Raw genomic sequence first — 17,389 nt, 5'->3', positions numbered from 1 at the left:
TCATTTTGAGACATTGATGGAGATGGAGATGGGGAATTAACAAGTACAAACACTTTGTTACTGTACTTCACGGGTATCTGTACTCAACTTGAGTATATATTTTTCTGGCAAATTTTTACTTTTACTGCCTAAATTCTAACACAAAAATATATACTTTTTAATTATTACATTTCCAAAACAGGCTCATTACTTTTGTAACCTTTCAGTGGAATTTTCTATTATTGATTAACCCAAAATATATATTTGACATCTTGGGAATTATTATACTTTGAGTACATTTCAGAGCCTGTACTTTCTTACTTACTTGAGTAAAGAAGTTGAATGAGTACTTATATTTCAACCAGAGAATTTGGGGGATTTATAGCTATACTTGAGTAAAAATATGTGTGTGTTTCTCACACTTCTTCCAGGAATTGAAAAGACTGACTCTTAACTAACTATGTCGAATACTAGTCCTAAAGCTGTTGAGAGACATGGAGAGACTGACAGCTGAACAATCATTCAGTTTCCCTTTGTCAAAACTTTATTGAGGCACATAGGAGAGAGGCTATTTAAACACTTTGGTAGAAACATAATGTTTTCTTTATCACAGGGGTATAAAACAGAAACAAAGACAGCAGCGAACAAGTTACTCTGTAAGTCGAGAATATTTACACAAGACATCTTACTGGGACTCACAACAACAGGCAGCATGCAGGTCTTCTAACACTGTACTCTGGGAAATACAACAGGATGGACACATGACCCAGATACAGCGGGTCAACAACGTCACATACACACCCAGAAGTGATTGTACTGTCACTGTAACACTGCAGGAGACTCTGTGGATAATATCGAACTAAGTTATCCACATTTCACCAGTGATTAGAGAGCTTATTTTAAAACATGAAACCAGTTACCGTCATATGTTCACAATATACCTGGACAAAGAGCTCCTATAGCTGCAGGACACAACGGCTTCCACTTTGAAACATTAACATTTAAACTCCTTTAAGAGAGGATTGAGTTTCTGTATTTTAAAGCTACTGCACTTTTAATATGACAAATGGACTGTAAGTAGTTTAAAGCAGAATATCTATCTTTTAGTTATAGCTAGCCCGTTAACTACTGCCTACATCGAGTATACTTTTTCCTAATCATTATGCAATACATGTCAAATACGACACAAGCTTTTCACATTTTTGTCAAGAAGTCACCACAATAATAACCACTGTCCTCGTCAGGGCAACTAAGTTGTTCATTTCCTGTGTTGCTGAAAGCTATTAACTTAAACAGGATGAACTGAGACTTATAACAGAGAATTTAGGACTTTAGGACTTACTTTCAGTCCGACATCGAGGCACAGAAGAAAAACACTTTTTAAACAGTCTTTAACATATTGGCTCCAGCCTCAAAGTCAGCAGTTTAAAGGCCGGCTCCTCCCAGCTCCTGTGGGCTCTCCTCTCTCCACTTCAGTATTTTAAGTTTCTGTGTTTTTAAATAAAACCTTTAAATTGGCTGCAAAATGGATTTTCTTGTGTCTTTGGAGCTGGTTAAAGGGGAGTCTCATTTTCATGTTACACCCTGGTCATAACAGGTATGAAGTTGGACCATTGACTCAAGAAAATGAACGGATCCAGGACTTTTTTAAAAATAAATATTTATGTGATTTCTTAATGTAAAAAATATGAAGCATTTTTGAGCATTTTCCTTTGAACTACAGCAATTAAATAATAGCTGCTTTATGCATCTAATGATTGTCTATCACTGTGTATTTTGGAGCAGATCTGGATCTTGATGCAGATTTGAAAGTTCTTGGCATTAAGTCTTTTTGCTAGACTAGGCTAAGTAGCTGCTGGATGTAGCTGCATATTCACCGACAGACAGTAGCATGGTGTTAAAGGAGACCTATTGGGCTTTTTCGCTTTTTTCCCCCCTTTCCTGTTTTATATAGGTTCTTTTGCATGTAAAAGGTCTTGAAAGTTAAAAAGTCCAAAGTCCACAGCAACAGCACCTCATTCTCCCACAGAAAACCCTGCTCCTGAAACACCTTAATGACATCACATCACATCAACATGCCACGCCTAAATTCACTGTAGCAGTGAAGCTAACTGGAGGCTGGAAACAGGACAGAGACAACCGGAGACACAGGCTAACTCGGGTGTCTGTGAGCTGACCAATCAGAGCATACTGGGTATTCAGGAGGGGGGAGTGTTTCATACAGAGGGAGAAAACAGATCTGCTGCACTGGACAGTAGGAGACAAATGACAGAGTTTTTTGAGCATTAAAGCATGTAAACCTATTCTGGTAGCAACCCAAAATACAATTATGAACCTGAAAATTAGTATTATATGTCTCCTTTAGTGTTTTGTAATGTTAACCCTCTTCAAAAAACACATTAGCTATTTCCCTTAATGTCTATTTATCTAAACAAGCTGTGGGGAAGGCCTCTGGCTGAAACACATTATCAATAATATCCCAGTTAAATATGACACTGAGCAGATACTTAATGCTTTAAAGCCTACATTTTTTACACTTTGATATGGTTGAGCACCTAGCTTCTCTCTTTGAAACACAGGCTGGTTCCATTTTTGCTTTTAGAAGTGAATGATTGACAGAAAATTGCCCGTTTGAAAGGAGGGAACAAGCCGTGATATTTACAGCTACAAATAAATACTGTTTGCAAGGGGAACATAGCCCAAACCAGCTCTTGTTCAGCCTTTAATAAACGACTGTCTGGAAAACATCCACCGACAATCGGGTTGCTTGTGGCCTGTCTAGTCACTTAATGCTGCAGCCTGGGGTGTGGTCTGAAGCTGGGAAGTCTAGTTTGAGTCTTGTCAGATTCCTGTGGAATTATTTATGTTCTGCCTTTGCAGGGCTAAAAAGAACCTAAAAAATTGGCACAGGCTAAAAAAAACATGTGTTACCTTTAAAATGAATGCAAAAGATGATGTGATGTATTGTCAGAAACAGTCAACATTTTTTACTGATTGGGATATTTGTAGTTGCTTATTATATTGACTGCCTCAGCTCCAAGAGGTAACCTGTCACTATACTCGGATCCTACCTCACAGTTGTCTAAGTTCCCCCTGCACTGAGACAAACTGAAGGACTCAGTCATGACACTCTCTTCAGTATCGGCCTCTTTGTCTCCGTCTGCACTCTCCGTCTCCCCCTCCTCCTCATCCAGCTGGCTGCCATTGATCTTCCTCTGAGACTCGGTGTGGGGCGCGTGGATGTTGAAGTTGGCGGTGAAGTTCCTCTCCATGTGGTACTGGTCTTTGGCCTTCAGGATCAGCTTGTACGTCTTGCTGCGGTACTTGTACACCAGGTGGAAGCATGTTGCACCGAGGAGCGGCACAGTGGACACGGTCAGGAGGCAGATGCTGACCGAGATGATGATGAGGAGGTTGGGTACCCTCCTCCTGGTGGTGAACAGTACCTGGACCTCACAGTCTTCCCCTCTGTAGGTCAGACACAGGGAGTAGTTGGTGCCGGGACGCAAACCGCTGAACAGATACGTGTTGACACCCTCTTTGATCCTCGACCACTGCACGGCTGCGTGTTTTCGGTCGGCAGTGACGCACAGATACAAGCCATTCATGTGGACTCTTTCAGAAATGTCTGCGAGGTCTTCATTCTCGTCACTGTCTTGGACGCTCTCTGATGTGTCAGCTGTGGTTGCAGCCCGCTTGGCGCTCTTGTCTCTGGGCATGAGGAGAGGATTGAGTCGCACTGTCGCCTCCGTTTCCGACACGCCTAATGCAATGACGCCAAAGTCGAATGTGTACTGCTTGATGTCGTCCAGGCTCCCGTTAAAGACGTTGCTAGAAATGTATCTCGTGTTAGCCGTCACGCCACATTTACTAGCACGCGATAGATACCTTGCCACCTCCTCAGAAGACTTTGAACTGATCTCTGCAGTGGGCGGGAAAGTGGGCAAGGCGTTCATTATGTCTTTTCTCTTTAAATCAGGGAGACGCACAGCATCAAAAGCAGATGTTTTGCCTGTTGTTTGGTGTAAAGATGGGTGTGTTTTAGTGTAAGAAGATGTTGTCGTCAGTTGTTTTTTGGGTGTCGGTTTTGGTGAAGCCACCACCGTCACAGACACTGAATCCTCAGCTCGTCCAAATTCATTAGTGGCCGAGCAGCTGTAGTTGCCGCTGTCGTCTTTCCTGATGTGTGAAACGATAAGAGTCCCATTATTAAAGACTCTGACAGCGTTGTTGGCTAGCAAGGAGACCCCATTAGATTCTGCAGAGTCTTCCTCAGTGAATGACAAGGCCAGCTCTTGTTTCCTGCTTTTGCTGCGGATACTCCACATGACGAGTGGCTGTGGGTTTCCTGTGAACTCACAGGTCAAGACCAGAGCGTTGCCCTCACGTAAAGACGTGTTATGAAAGTCTGGCTCCGTCTCTATTGTGACTTTTGGGCTTGTGCACTTCGATTCAGGCAATTTTCCGATCATCTGACCCCTGAGTTTCTCTGGAGATTCACAAACGATCAAATCTTGATCCGGGACCGTGATGGTGGCTTTTGAGATCCAGTCTCTGAGCCAGTCGAGGGAGCAGGAGCACACAAAAGGATTTGTGTAGATCTGCAAATGGGACAAAGACACCAAACCGTCAAACGTCCCTTCTGCTATAGTTATGAATTTGTTGTTATTGAGTCGCAGGGACCTCAGGTCTTTGAGGTTGGAGAAGGCGTCCCTCGGCAGGTGGACCATCTCATTGTGGTTCATCTTCAACAGCTGCAGGTCTGTGAGGTTCTGCAGATCCTCCCATGGAAAGTCTACGATTCTGTTGTGGCTGATGTCAAAGTTACGCAGATGAACCAGAGGTGTGAGGGTCCCTTGTTCGATGGAGACGATCTTATTGTGGGCCATCCACAGCGACGTTACCCGGGTGACATTGTCAAAGCTCCCCAATGGTATCACGGTGATCATGTTAGCCGAGAGACTCACAGTGGTCACGTTAGGAGGCAAGCCATCTGGGACTTCAGTCAATTCTTTGTAGGAGCACTCAGCAAAATGGCGGGCATATTTATCCGAGCAGAAACAGAGCTCGGGACATCCAGGTGCAGTGGTGAAGACAGCGGCGATCCACAGAGTGAAGTATATAAGGTCTGCGGCAGCCATTTTCTCCTCCTGTAAAACAGTGTCACAGTTCATCTATCAATCAGGAGATTAAACTTTACGTGTTTGGCACATTTTATCATCAAAATGACTCTAGCAGACGAGTAGGAGAAGATACATTTCATGGAAAATCCAGAACAGGTTTTTAAAAATAAAACAAAATAAGACAAAAATAAGTTTATCATCCTGAATGGAGGGTTTAAGGATTTCATATCAATATATGCTATACAGACCTTAAAGCCCTTTAAAGGTACAGTTCAACCAAAAATCTAAATTCAGTCATCATCTACCCACCAGCAAAAGTAGACTGAAACTTGTTTTAAAGTATAATTACATAACTGAAACAAAAATAAACTGGCTCTTTACAGCTTATTCAACAACACTCCACTCTCTGGAAGCCCCGATCTCCCAAAGTGATCCGAAAAGATGTTTTTTACACCCTTGGCGTGCGGTCGAGCTCGTGCAACCACTTGAGTGCTCGTGCTTTTAGCTCCGCGGCCACAATAAAGAGTACATTATGTTTTCGTAAATCAGTAAATCAAGATCTCAGGGCTTCAAGTGACTTGGATTACACCGGAGTCCTCGTCTGCTGCAACACTGTTTTTACTGTGAAGCTCCAGAAATGTTCTGCGGACGCCAAACTTCCCCTGACCTTTCAATGGCTGCATTCCCACTTCTCAGTAAAATCATGCTTTATGGCAAATTAGTGATTTTGGGTTGCATGAATAAGACCGACTTGAAATCTCTTTCTCAAACCTAAGCATGCTTCTGTTGTGGAGGAGAGCCCACGCAGCTGAGCTTTCTAACATATTACGGTCGCAAATGGAAAGTCATCTAATGAAACATGCATAAATGTCCATCCATTCCAGAAACAGGACGGACAAACAAACACCTACATGTGTATTTTGAAGGTTTACCTCTCACTGCGGTCTGGAAGAAAAACGTTACGGCCCAAAATGCTGTCTGACCAGAACATGAAAAAAGGGTGTTTTCACATGCAGGGTCTCATCTTAAAATGACACTTTTAGGAAAGACACTACATAGTGACAAGCCAGCATAAACTGTGAGTTAACGTGTATTTGCCTCTGAAGAGAGAATATAAATGAGCCTGTGGTGTCTATAAAAACAGAAGAAAAAAAAAGCATTTTTTACAGCTCATCCTATCTGGCTCGATTTCGTTGCCTCGAAGCCTTCAAGGTGCTCTCTGAAGAACTGATATTAGTCAGGGTTGTTATTGCAAAGCAGCTGCATGTGAGTCACTGGCAGGAGCGTCTGGTTTGAAACTACGCAGCAGCCCCCGGAGCTCTGTCCTTGGTGCTGAAAGGCAGCGGCACGTCCGCTGTTTGTTTACAGCTGCTCTGATCCGCAAACCTATGGACCACCCGTGTTTCTGTGCATCTACCTGCTGCGTGACGGGAGACTGTCAGTGTAACGTGACGCAGCGGGACCGAAGTTCGTCCCTGCAGTGACACCTCGACGCAGGGTCGCGATGAAACATTAATGAGGAAAGAGGATCCCCTCACCTCTGCGTGGAGGACCGGCTTACCTGCGTTTATGTGTTTATATCTCTGTAGATCAATCCGAGGTGTTTACAGTCAAAGCGCACAGACTGTTCTTAAGTTTGAAGGTGGAAACCGAGTCCGTCTGTCTGTCTCTGTCTGACTGGTCTTACATGATGAAAACACGCGCGTCCGTCTCTGGGTCTCTCTCCTGCCTGTGAATGTATGTCATACTGAGTTATCTCCCCCTCCTCCCCTCGTCGTCCTCTCCTCTCCTCTCCTCACAGTGTCGACGTTTCAAAAATGTTTTAAAGGGGAACTCACCTTGAGCCTGCAAGAGACCATGGCCGAAGCCTACACCACTGCTACTAACAATAACAACTAAAAGCTGTAAAGCTAAATTCAAACTCACAAAGTCCCATCAATATCAAAGAGTGAACACAACTTAAAAGGTGCAATATGTAAAGAATTTTCCACCTGTAATTCATACTTCAAACAGATAGGGGGCAGTATATCACCAGAGTAACTGCTAACGTTAGCTAGTTAGCTAGCACTTTGGACGGGACAGAGCAGTGTTAGCTGGTTGGCCGGTTAGCTAGCTCGTTTTGTTGTTTAACAAGCTGCAAAGTCATATTTACTGTTTGTCAGCTGCACATGATGCTATTGCCTTTGACTCGTGCTAAAATAACAATAGCTTTGGTAGTAACAGCTTAGCCGAGGGGCTAAACGAACTGATCATACTAGTGTACCTCCTGTTGCTAACTAGCATGTAAGGTCCATCCTAGTGTTGCTCAGTGTTGCCAGATATCGTGAGAGAAACAAGCAAGCGGGCCTATGAAAACAAGCCCAAAACAAGCGACTTCTCCGTTTGTGGTTAGAAAAAACAAAAAACGAGAGAGAGATTATTACACTTTGCACACACACAAATATCACCCTGAATCCAGAAATATCATTGTATTTATTATTGTTTTTTATATGTTATGATCCTTTTTTGTTTTAGTTCCAGGACTTCAAAACAATATGACATGCAATACAATAGGAAGAGGAACACTTTAACAACAATCCCAAAAACCCGCAACCCGCGACTACCAATATTTATAAGCGACTTCACAGAAAAACAAGCCCAAAGTTGCTTATAATAAGCGGACTTGGCAACTGTGGTGGTGCAGCGATGACGTATTTTCTCAGGCTAACGAAGTTAGCATGGCCCTTGTTCCCTTGTTAAAAAACTTAAGGGAGTTTTTTCCTCATCTTTTTAGTCTTTTTATTGATATGTATACATAGAGAGATAATGTACAAAGTACATTATTTCAGAAGCATGGGTGAACAGAAATAATACAAGTATAAACATCATCATCTCCATCATCATATGCAACCACTTATATTACAGGCATCACTTACGTATCAAAATTACATATACAATAAACACCACTATAAGTGACATCTAATTTCTCTATATAACTTAAAAAAGGTTTCCATGTAGCATAAAATGTTTGAATACATCCTCTTGTAGAATAGTGAATCTTCCCTAATACCAAATGGTGTAAAACTTCATTGATCCACATCTTAAAGGTTGGGGGAAGTTTCTCCTTCCACTTAAAGAGTATTAATCGCCTAGCTATGAGAGATGCAAAAGCTATCATATTCTTTGCCTGGCGGTTTAGGTGAGTGTCTTGTGGAGTTATTCCAAATATGGTAGTGATGGCAGAAGTTTCTATAGGTACTTGTAAAACATCTGAAAAGGTTTTAAACATTGACTGCCAGAAATTGTCTAGTTTTGAACAAACCAGAACATATGTGAGAGGGTGGCTGGCATTTGCATGCACCGATCACAAATAGGATTGATGCTAGGTGTGAACTTTGCTAGTCTCACTTTAGACCAGTGAAGGCGATGCATAACTTTGAACTGGATAACTGTGTGTCGTAAGCAGATTGAAGAGGAATGTATTCTATCTAATGCTCTTTCCCAGATCACCTCAGGAAGTTCGAACCCCAAGTCGCCCTCCCATTGAATCTTTAATGACGTCAAAGGCTCCAAATTATATGTATTTAGTAAGGAGTATATTTTCCCAGTAGTCCCTCTGGAACCTGAATTAAGCTTCAGAATGGAATTTAAGAGGGAGTTGGTTGGCTGGGATGGGAAGTGAATAAATGATATTGATATAAAACTACGGAGCTGCAGAAATCTAAAACAATGAGAATTGGCAATGTTAAATTTAAGATCATTAATTGATCAAAGTATGCAAAAGTATTATCAATGAATAGATTCTCTATTGTGGCAACTCCTCTGTTAGCCCATTCATGAAAAGCACTGTCTATAATTGATGGCATGAACTGGTGATTTTTTATGATAGGAGCACAAGCGGGCAGATCCCTGACAGAAAAAGCTCGTCTGAACTGTGTCAGAATTCTAAAAGAGTGTTTCACAATTGGATTAAATGTGAATTTAGATATAGATTCCAAAAGAGGAAGTTTTGAGCAGAGTAGTGAATGTAAAGAAGTATGAGGACACGAGGAGTTTTCCATTCGTAACCACTCAGGGGTGGTGTCACCAGATGGAGAATCTTTCCAAAACAGCATAGACCTAATGTTGGCAGCCCAGTAGTAAAACATGTTGACGATGCTGTTGTAAGATCCTTTTCCATATTCGGGGATTTTTCTTATTCCATATAAATCCCGACACCAAATTGGCCACTGACATAAAGAAGGATTTAGATAAGTGTAGGGGAATGCATTGAAATATATAAAGACATTTTGGCAGAACATTCATTTTAATTATGTTAATTCTGCCTCCTAGTGACAGGGGGAGTAAACTCCAATGTTCCAAATAACGCTTAAGGTGGGTTAATAGAGGTGAAGTTAGCTTTGAATATGTCTTTAAAGGCATGTGTTATCCAGATTCCTAAGTATTTAAAATTCTGTGGACTGACTTTAAGTGGGAATAAACCAAAGTCAGTTTGCTTAGCTGCTGTTTTCACTGAGATAATTTCACACTTTTGTAGGTTAATTTTGTATCCTTATATTTTACCGAATTCCTCAAGCAGGTTCAGGGTATTTGGAAGACTAGTTAAAGGATGGGACAGATATAAAAGCATATCGTCAGCATACCGAGACACCTTATTATCCAAGTGATATGAATGAATTTTTCACCAAAGCCAAATTGTTTGAGAGTGTGGAAGAGATAATCCCACTCCACCCGATCAAAGTGGGACCATAAAGAATATTAAATAGGCATCTAATGTTAAAAAAGGAGTGACGACCTTTAATAAAGCCTGTTTGATCGTCAGCTACAACTGAGGGCAAGACCGCCTCTAAGAGGCAGGCCAGCATTTTAGAAAGGAATTTACTGTCTACATTTAAGAGTGAAATGGGACGGAACAAGCCGCAATCCAGAGGGTTTTTATCTTTTTTAGGAATAAGAGAAATGACCGCTTGTCACATAGTCAGAGGAAGGGAACCAGTGGCACGTGACTCCTCAAATACAGAGAGCAGGATGGGAGAAAGCTGGTCTGCACAATTTTTAAAGAATTCACTTGGGAACCCATCGGGTCCTGGGGATTTTACAGTTTGCATGGACTTGATTGCATTGATAAGTTCCTCTACAGAGAATGGTTTGTCTAGTTTGGATGCAGTTCTGTTATCATTTGTGGGGACATTTATTTTCCCAAAAAAGGAATCAAATACACCTTGGTCGCCACGGGATTCAGTATCATACAGCTTTGAGTAAAATATATGGAAACATGAATTAATCTCAGAGTTATCTATTTGCTTAGAGTCTGATTCATCATTTATCTCAACTTTAGTCTTATCCACAGTTTTCTGGTGAGGTTGATGGGCAAGAATCTTCCTTGTCTTTTCACCACATTACTCTGTTATTTATTTATTAGGTTTTCAATGCGTCTTGTTGATAGCAGGTTGAACTCTGTTTGAAGAGTTAATCGCAGTTGGAATAAATCATTGGATGGGGTGGTAGCAAGTGTAGTATCTAATTTGAGAATATCATTTGTTAGCTGTTCAAGTTTCATATTGTGGCGTTTTCTTTGTTGTGTGCTGTATATTATTTGTCCCCTCAAGTACGCCTTCATGGATTCCCACACACATTCCTGGGGTCTGCCTTTAGAGGAAGAAAGTTATTTCAGATAAAATCAACTTAATGAAGTCTTCATCTGAAAGTAGTAAAGTATTAAGACGCCAGGGGTGATAGTTGGCATTTGAAATTGGTATACATAAAGTCATCGATAATTAAGGGATTTTTTAATTGGATTTTTTGAATATCCCCGAAAATAATCTTTGATAAACACAACTTTATGATACTTATACTTTTGGTTCAGCAAGATAATCGTCACAGATGAACACCGTTAATTAAATCGCTACAAGCAAAAAGCTAATGTTAGGCTGAAAGAGCAAACACTGCAGTGAGTGGATGAGTCGCCTTGTTCGGCATGATGACCGTAAATGTCCTTTACAATTTCTGTAGTCTCATTCAGCCATTTGTTAGCACATTATTAAATAGAGTACATGTAATTATGTATTATACTATGGAAGCGAATTTGTACCATAATTCAAATTAAAATGCATTTACAGAAATGCTTTTTCATTTTAAGAATGTAGCTGCATTTTTTGACTCATAAATAAAATTAGTAATAAATCATCCAAATTGCATTTTCATTTTCTTCTTCAAGACTGCTCATTTTGTAACTTAATTCAAATGATAAAGAAAAGGACATTTAAGATTTAATATTCAAAAGATGGCCCAGCAAATAGGTACCAAAATTCAATTTGAAATGTCAATTTGAAAATTAAAATGCATTAGCAGAAATGCTTTTTCATTTCAAAGTCAGAGCTGCATTTTTTGACTCATAAATAAAATTAGTAATAAATCATCCAGATTGCATTTTCATTTTCTTCTTCAAGACTGCTTATTATGTAACTTAATTCAAATGATAAGGAAAAGGACATTTAAGATATAATTTTCAAAAGATGACCCAGCAAATAGGTACCAAAATTCAATTTGAAATGTCAAATTTGAAAATTAAAATGCATTAGCCGAAATGCTTTCTCATTTCAAAGTCAGAGCTGCATTTTTGACTCATAAATAAAATTAGTAATAAATCATCCAGATTGCATTTTCATTTTCTTCCTCAAAACTGCTCATTTTGTTACACAAAGACAAAGAAAACTGCTTTTTCGTTTGAAGCCCTCCCCCGCAAAAAAATGTCCAAAATTCAATTTGAATTCGCAATCCCAAGCGGCGCAGGAGAGTGACGTCAGCGGCCTCTCTTGTTCTACAGCCCCCAGTCTGACCGACCGTGCTACGCATCTACGTTAGGGGGCGGCGGGGTGCTTATTCGACACTGGAGTAAGAGAAGGGACAAGAGGAGAGTGTGAAGGCAGTGTTGGTAGCATAGACTGTGGTACATGTTTTCAGAAACAGCGGGGAAATCACCACCATGTCCAGTTCTGTACAGCGGTCAAGCCAGCCATGGTTCGCGTTTGCTTGGTTAAATCAGCCGCACATTTGTTTTCCAGTGCGAAATTCTCTAACATTTACGGTGATCGTAATGAAGCCGCTCTGAAGAGCTGCTGGCAGTGACGGTGGGTCAGACTGCAGACTCACAGTCAGACCCATGAAACACACACGGTACTTTACAGTCAGTATTCCCGGTAATAAACTGAAGGTATCAGCTGGATCGTACGTCGACGTCGCCCCCATATTGGATGTGGCAGTTCAGCCCCGTGAACTAATACAAGTCAATGGAGTGAACTTTATAAAGCTTCTTCTACAAAGTGCTATAAGTTAATGTCTCTCTCTCTTCCACACCCACGCACCTGCAGCGGGTCACAAAATCACAGGCCGCTTTATAGCCTGGAGCCCCGCCTTTCCGAAACCCCGCTGTTCCGAACATAGACTTCAATTCATCGTAATGGCGGGGTTTCTCTTTTTTTCAAAGACCCCGCTATTCCGAAAAGTCTATTGGGGAAACCCCTCCATTCCGAAAACCCCCCACTCTGAACGGACACAATCAGAAAGGAAATGGAGGCTGCGCATTTATCCTTTTTTATTTTGTGGGTTCAAACGGATCATGTGGCTGATTAACCGCAAAACAAGCCTACTTCATATTAATGACATAACGCTCATTATGCTTCAGCTGGACAATGGCTGTGTTGAATTGAAATTATTTTATCATGCTAAATATCCGAAATTGTATGAAAATTGCTCCAATGCGTTATACCGATCTTCGTGCATATTCAGACACTGCCTGATATGGGTTCTGAGCAAAGGAATGTCTGTTTTCTCCCCCGGTCTGTTGTCAGCAGGAGCGGGGGCTGCAGGCTCGCGCCTGGGTGAAGTGGGCTCAAGCCAGAGTTCAGCCGAGAGAGAAAAAATGTGTATTACTTTTACTCTGTGGGAGATCTCCCACAACAGAGTGGATGAGAAACCAAGGGGGACAGATCTGCCCAGCAAACATCAGAACGCAGAGTGCTGCCTACTTTGTCTGTGACCTGGTTCAGCACCCTGGACAGCTGCCTGCGTAACTGGATGTGGGAATTTGATGCATTTGAAGCCACGACATTTGGTTTAGAAACGTCATATACAATAACATTGTTTCGAGTCGTAAACAGTTCTGTAAGTGGAAGAAATAAGAATCAATTAGGCTATTAGTGTTAGTCCTTCTTCATATAAAGTTGTGTTACAGTCGCACAGCTGGAGACCACTAACAAAGTTAGACACAAGAGAGACAATGAATGAAATCCCGCGAAATGATGTGCGGTCAATATGACCGCTTATGGCTGAAATAGGTAAAACAAATCACATTTTCTTTTCCTTTTGTGTAATTTATATAAAAAACTATTCTCAATTAAAATACAGACACTTTTAGAAAATGGTTAGAAGTCTTTAATGTTTGCATTTTATTCACATCGCACATTGATAACTTAATTGTGATAATGTTCAAAGTTATTATTATTATTATTATTATTTCACATAAACACACAGCAAGTATAATGGTACTGTGCTAGGTATTCTTTTCGTGGTTCTTGGTGATTCCTATAGACTGATAAGTGTTGTGTTTACAAATGAGCAATACATCCAGATTTCTTGAGATTTGTATTGTCAATGGGAATTTAAATTTAAATGTCAGGCGATGTTTTCTTCATGGAAATTATTTTTCGGGCAAACAATTATAAGAGAGAGAGGGAGCGCGGACGGGGGATCCGTTGTGTGACAGTGGAGCGGAGGGTCAGCAGCTGGATTTTGCACGCACGGTCAGTATTATTAGTAGGTGTTTAAGGTTTATTACGTTTGCGGACATTCATCCACATTGAGTTCATCCACTCAATCCGCTCCAGCTCCACCCGCCCGGCGCTCCTCCGAGTGCGGACAGGACTGCCAGCTCTCCGGCGCCCCGGAGCGTGGCTTCCCCGTGCACACCCCCTCCTGATCTGACTTTGTCCGTGTTACAATAAACACTCCATGCATCCAGCTACAGCCTCCTGTCCGCTTCTGGGTCTCACCTTTGCTAAAGACACCTAACATTAACAGATCAAAACAGAGTAAACGGCAGCTATCCGACATCAGATCCACGCTCCTGCCTGCCCCAGCCAGCCCCCACACACCGTCCTGTCGCCTGCGCAGCCGTGCGGGAGGGGACAGGAGAGAGCCCGGCGCTGCTGCAGAGGAGCCGTGGACTGCGATAACTCTGAGCAGCATGTGAATTACAATATAATCTATTTTTTCGCCTTTCCCCCGATGATCTGAATAAGTCGCTAAATTTGTCGCTAGTCGCTTTTTCGAAATAATGTCGCTTAGAGGGTCTGAAAAGTCGCTAAGTCTAGCGAGACAGTCGCCATGTTGGCAACACTGAAGAAGAGAGGCCGCTGACGTCACTCTCCTGCGCCGCTTGGGATTGCGAATTCAAATTGAATTTTGGACCTTTTTTTGCGGGGGAGGGCTTCAAAACGAAAAAGCAGTTTTCTTTGTCTTTGTGTAACAAAATGAGCAGTTTTGAAGAAGAAAATGAAAATGCAATTTGGATGATTTATTACTAATATTATTTATGAGTCAAAAATGCAGCTCTGACTTTGAAATGAAAAAGCATTTCTGCTAATGCATTTTAATTTTCAAATTTGACATTTCAAATTGAATTTTGGTACCTATTTGCTGGGCCATCTTTTGAATATTAAATCTTAAATGTCCTTTTCTTTATCATTTGAATTAAGTTACAAAATGAGCAGTCTTGAAGAAGAAAATGAAAATGCAATTTGGATGATTTATTACTAATTTTATTTATGAGTCAAAAAATGCAGCTACATTCTTAAAATGAAAAAGCATTTCTGTAAATGCATTTTAATTTGAATTATGGTACAAATTCGCTTCCATACTATACGTCATAGAACAAAACGTGTAAACATCTTAAGCCTGTGGTGACCACAGACCTTATTTTAGGCATTTAACCGAAAGCCAATTAAAAAACCTCATAGTCTTTGAGACGAGCTAACTGGATGTGCACAAATGTGAACTGATTTCCAGGTTTTAGGACTACAGACTACAACACTCTAAAGAGCCTCACAGAGTCACACATTCCTGTTTGCCCCATGGGACCTAATTTCAGGAAAAACCTTGTGGTAATGACTGGAGACAGACAAAATAAATGTTTCGAACTTGTGTCATGAATCACACATGATGATCATTTTTCAACTTGAGAAAGTCGCACAAATGAAATATCAGACTGTGAAAATACATATCATAAACAGTCACAGTATTGGTATTGTCTTGAATGGACACCAAAGCCATGACTTAAACACTGTAGAGCTGGTCCTGTCCATCAGCTTCTTTGCCGAAATGACAAACTACCCTTTCACATAACTGCAGTTGTAAATATGTCCAGATTTATTGTGATATTCATTGTTTTAAGTGCCTTTTTTGGCAGCAATGTTGTGAGCCCTGTAGTTTATGAGCGATTTAACACAAAACTAGCTGACATTTTACTTACATTATGACAGTCTGTGAATTCTTTGAAATTCACTTGAAAAATGATAATTTTTGGGTCATCATACTGTAATATTTATACTTATGTCATAGGCTACTTCGGGTATTTCATTTGTTTTCTCAGGTTATAATGCTCTCACACAGCCATCATGAACTCCCCTGCATGGGCTTGGAATGAAGATTTGTGCTACCTGACAGGCACGCTTGAGGAGCAGTTCACCATTACTCTCCTGCCTGTCAGGTCGCACTCAGGGATCGACACTATTTACTTGCCATGACGGCAATGCGCAGGAGATGCAGCAGCTAACGTGAGTAGTTCAAAAACCTTCTTTTTCATAAACTCTGTGTACACAAACAATGTTCTCAATGCTCTTGTTCATGAGTAGAGACCCTGGTGATGCTACGAGCAAAGTTTCATGTTGTGTCGAGCCTTCTTAGTGTTCTAAAAATAGCGATTTTGATGCTAGCGTATCATGCCCCTAGCTCTACCGTTCAAATTTAACGTGCCCAAAACCGAAACTATGGTAAATCTTAAAAGTGCCTCTTTCGTCGTAATTATGCTTTTACACGAAGGTTTAACTCATATTCAATCCCAAATAAAGCCTTGGTTGCTTTTTGGCGAGAGTTTCGCTTTAACTGGACGATCGCAACTCCCCGAGTAACGTCAACGTTCAACGGCGTAGCTAATGTCTTATCTCCACTTGGTCCCTCACAGTGTTGCCCTCTAGCTAATTATCAAACTAAATATCCAACATGCTAGTTAACGTCAAGGACTGTGGTGGAAGACGACGGTAAAATATTTTCTTTCGCTAACTCTGGATTTATTCATGCCAATGGTTTTACGTGAATATGCAATACCAAACTAGATGTTTCTGATACTCTTCAACTTACAGTAACAGTCAGTCATAGGCGACATTTTTGTCATTTCGTAACTAATTAATGGCTGCTTCTGAGCGGCATACAGACCCACCATCTGTCACCGTGTGTGTGTTTTTTCCACTAATACAGCCCTGAATTAGCAGTACTGAAGTCATTAAAAGTAATGTAAGCAAAAAAAACTGATTGAAAGGTCGGTCTGCGTTGGAAAGGCGGACATTTTTTTTTTTCACATTCCATATTTAGACTATGGCGGCCGCCACAATCTCGTCAGTGTATGGGAAACACTGGCTGTGGCCCATGGAGTTCTGCAGGGCCCCATGCCCAGGTTGGAAATCCATCCATGTGTCTGAGAAAAAGGTGCACATGAGAAGCTCTACTGCAGATCTGCGTTTTGTTTACACAAATTATACAGCTGTTCGTGCCATTGTGTCCTCACCCTGTTCAGTAGTTTTGACCGACCATCTTAATTTTCTGGAGGCTGACAAAGGATGAAACAGGTTCATCAAAGTGTGCTCTGGAGGGCAACAGGAGACAAGAGGCATCGAGCCAGAGGAAACAAACAGAAGACAAACACATTTTGAGGTGTGTGTGTGTGTGTGTGTGTGTGTGTGTGTGTTTGTGTGTGTGTGTGTGTGTGAGACATGCAGTAGGTGATTAGAAATGGGAGCAGAGGGCAGAATGAATCCTCTGAAGAAATCTTGATTCATTTAGTTTAGATGTAATCTCGTCTTCATCATCCTGCCAGAAATCTCTCTGCATCATTACAACAAAGGAGACTGGGTTTCTTCTTCTACTCCTCTATTCCTCCTCTAATTTCATAAAGACGCAGATGTGAATTTCTCGGCGGCTTCACAATGATCTTTCTTTTGTTGTTGTTGTTGTTGTTTTTTGTTTTTTTGAGATAC

General features: G+C 41.1%; 1 protein-coding gene across 1 annotated transcript; it reads right to left on the bottom strand.

The window, feature by feature from the left end:
• Positions 1-500: 500 nt before the first annotated feature.
• Positions 501-6,898, bottom strand: LOC115580566 (immunoglobulin superfamily containing leucine-rich repeat protein 2-like). Its single transcript, XM_030415074.1, has 2 exons — positions 6,664-6,898; positions 501-5,129 (listed from the first exon to the last, which is right to left on the bottom strand). Exon 2 carries the CDS (start codon positions 5,118-5,120, stop codon positions 2,967-2,969), a length of 2,154 nt encoding a protein of 717 aa, XP_030270934.1. The 5' UTR covers positions 5,121-5,129; positions 6,664-6,898; the 3' UTR covers positions 501-2,966.
• Positions 6,899-17,389: the final 10,491 nt, after the last annotated feature.

The sequence above is a fragment of the Sparus aurata genome, chromosome 4, assembly GCF_900880675.1.
Source record: "Sparus aurata chromosome 4, fSpaAur1.1, whole genome shotgun sequence".
In the NCBI taxonomy this organism is placed as follows: Eukaryota; Metazoa; Chordata; class Actinopteri; order Spariformes; family Sparidae; genus Sparus; species Sparus aurata.
This window is presented reverse-complemented; position numbering and strand designations above follow the sequence as displayed.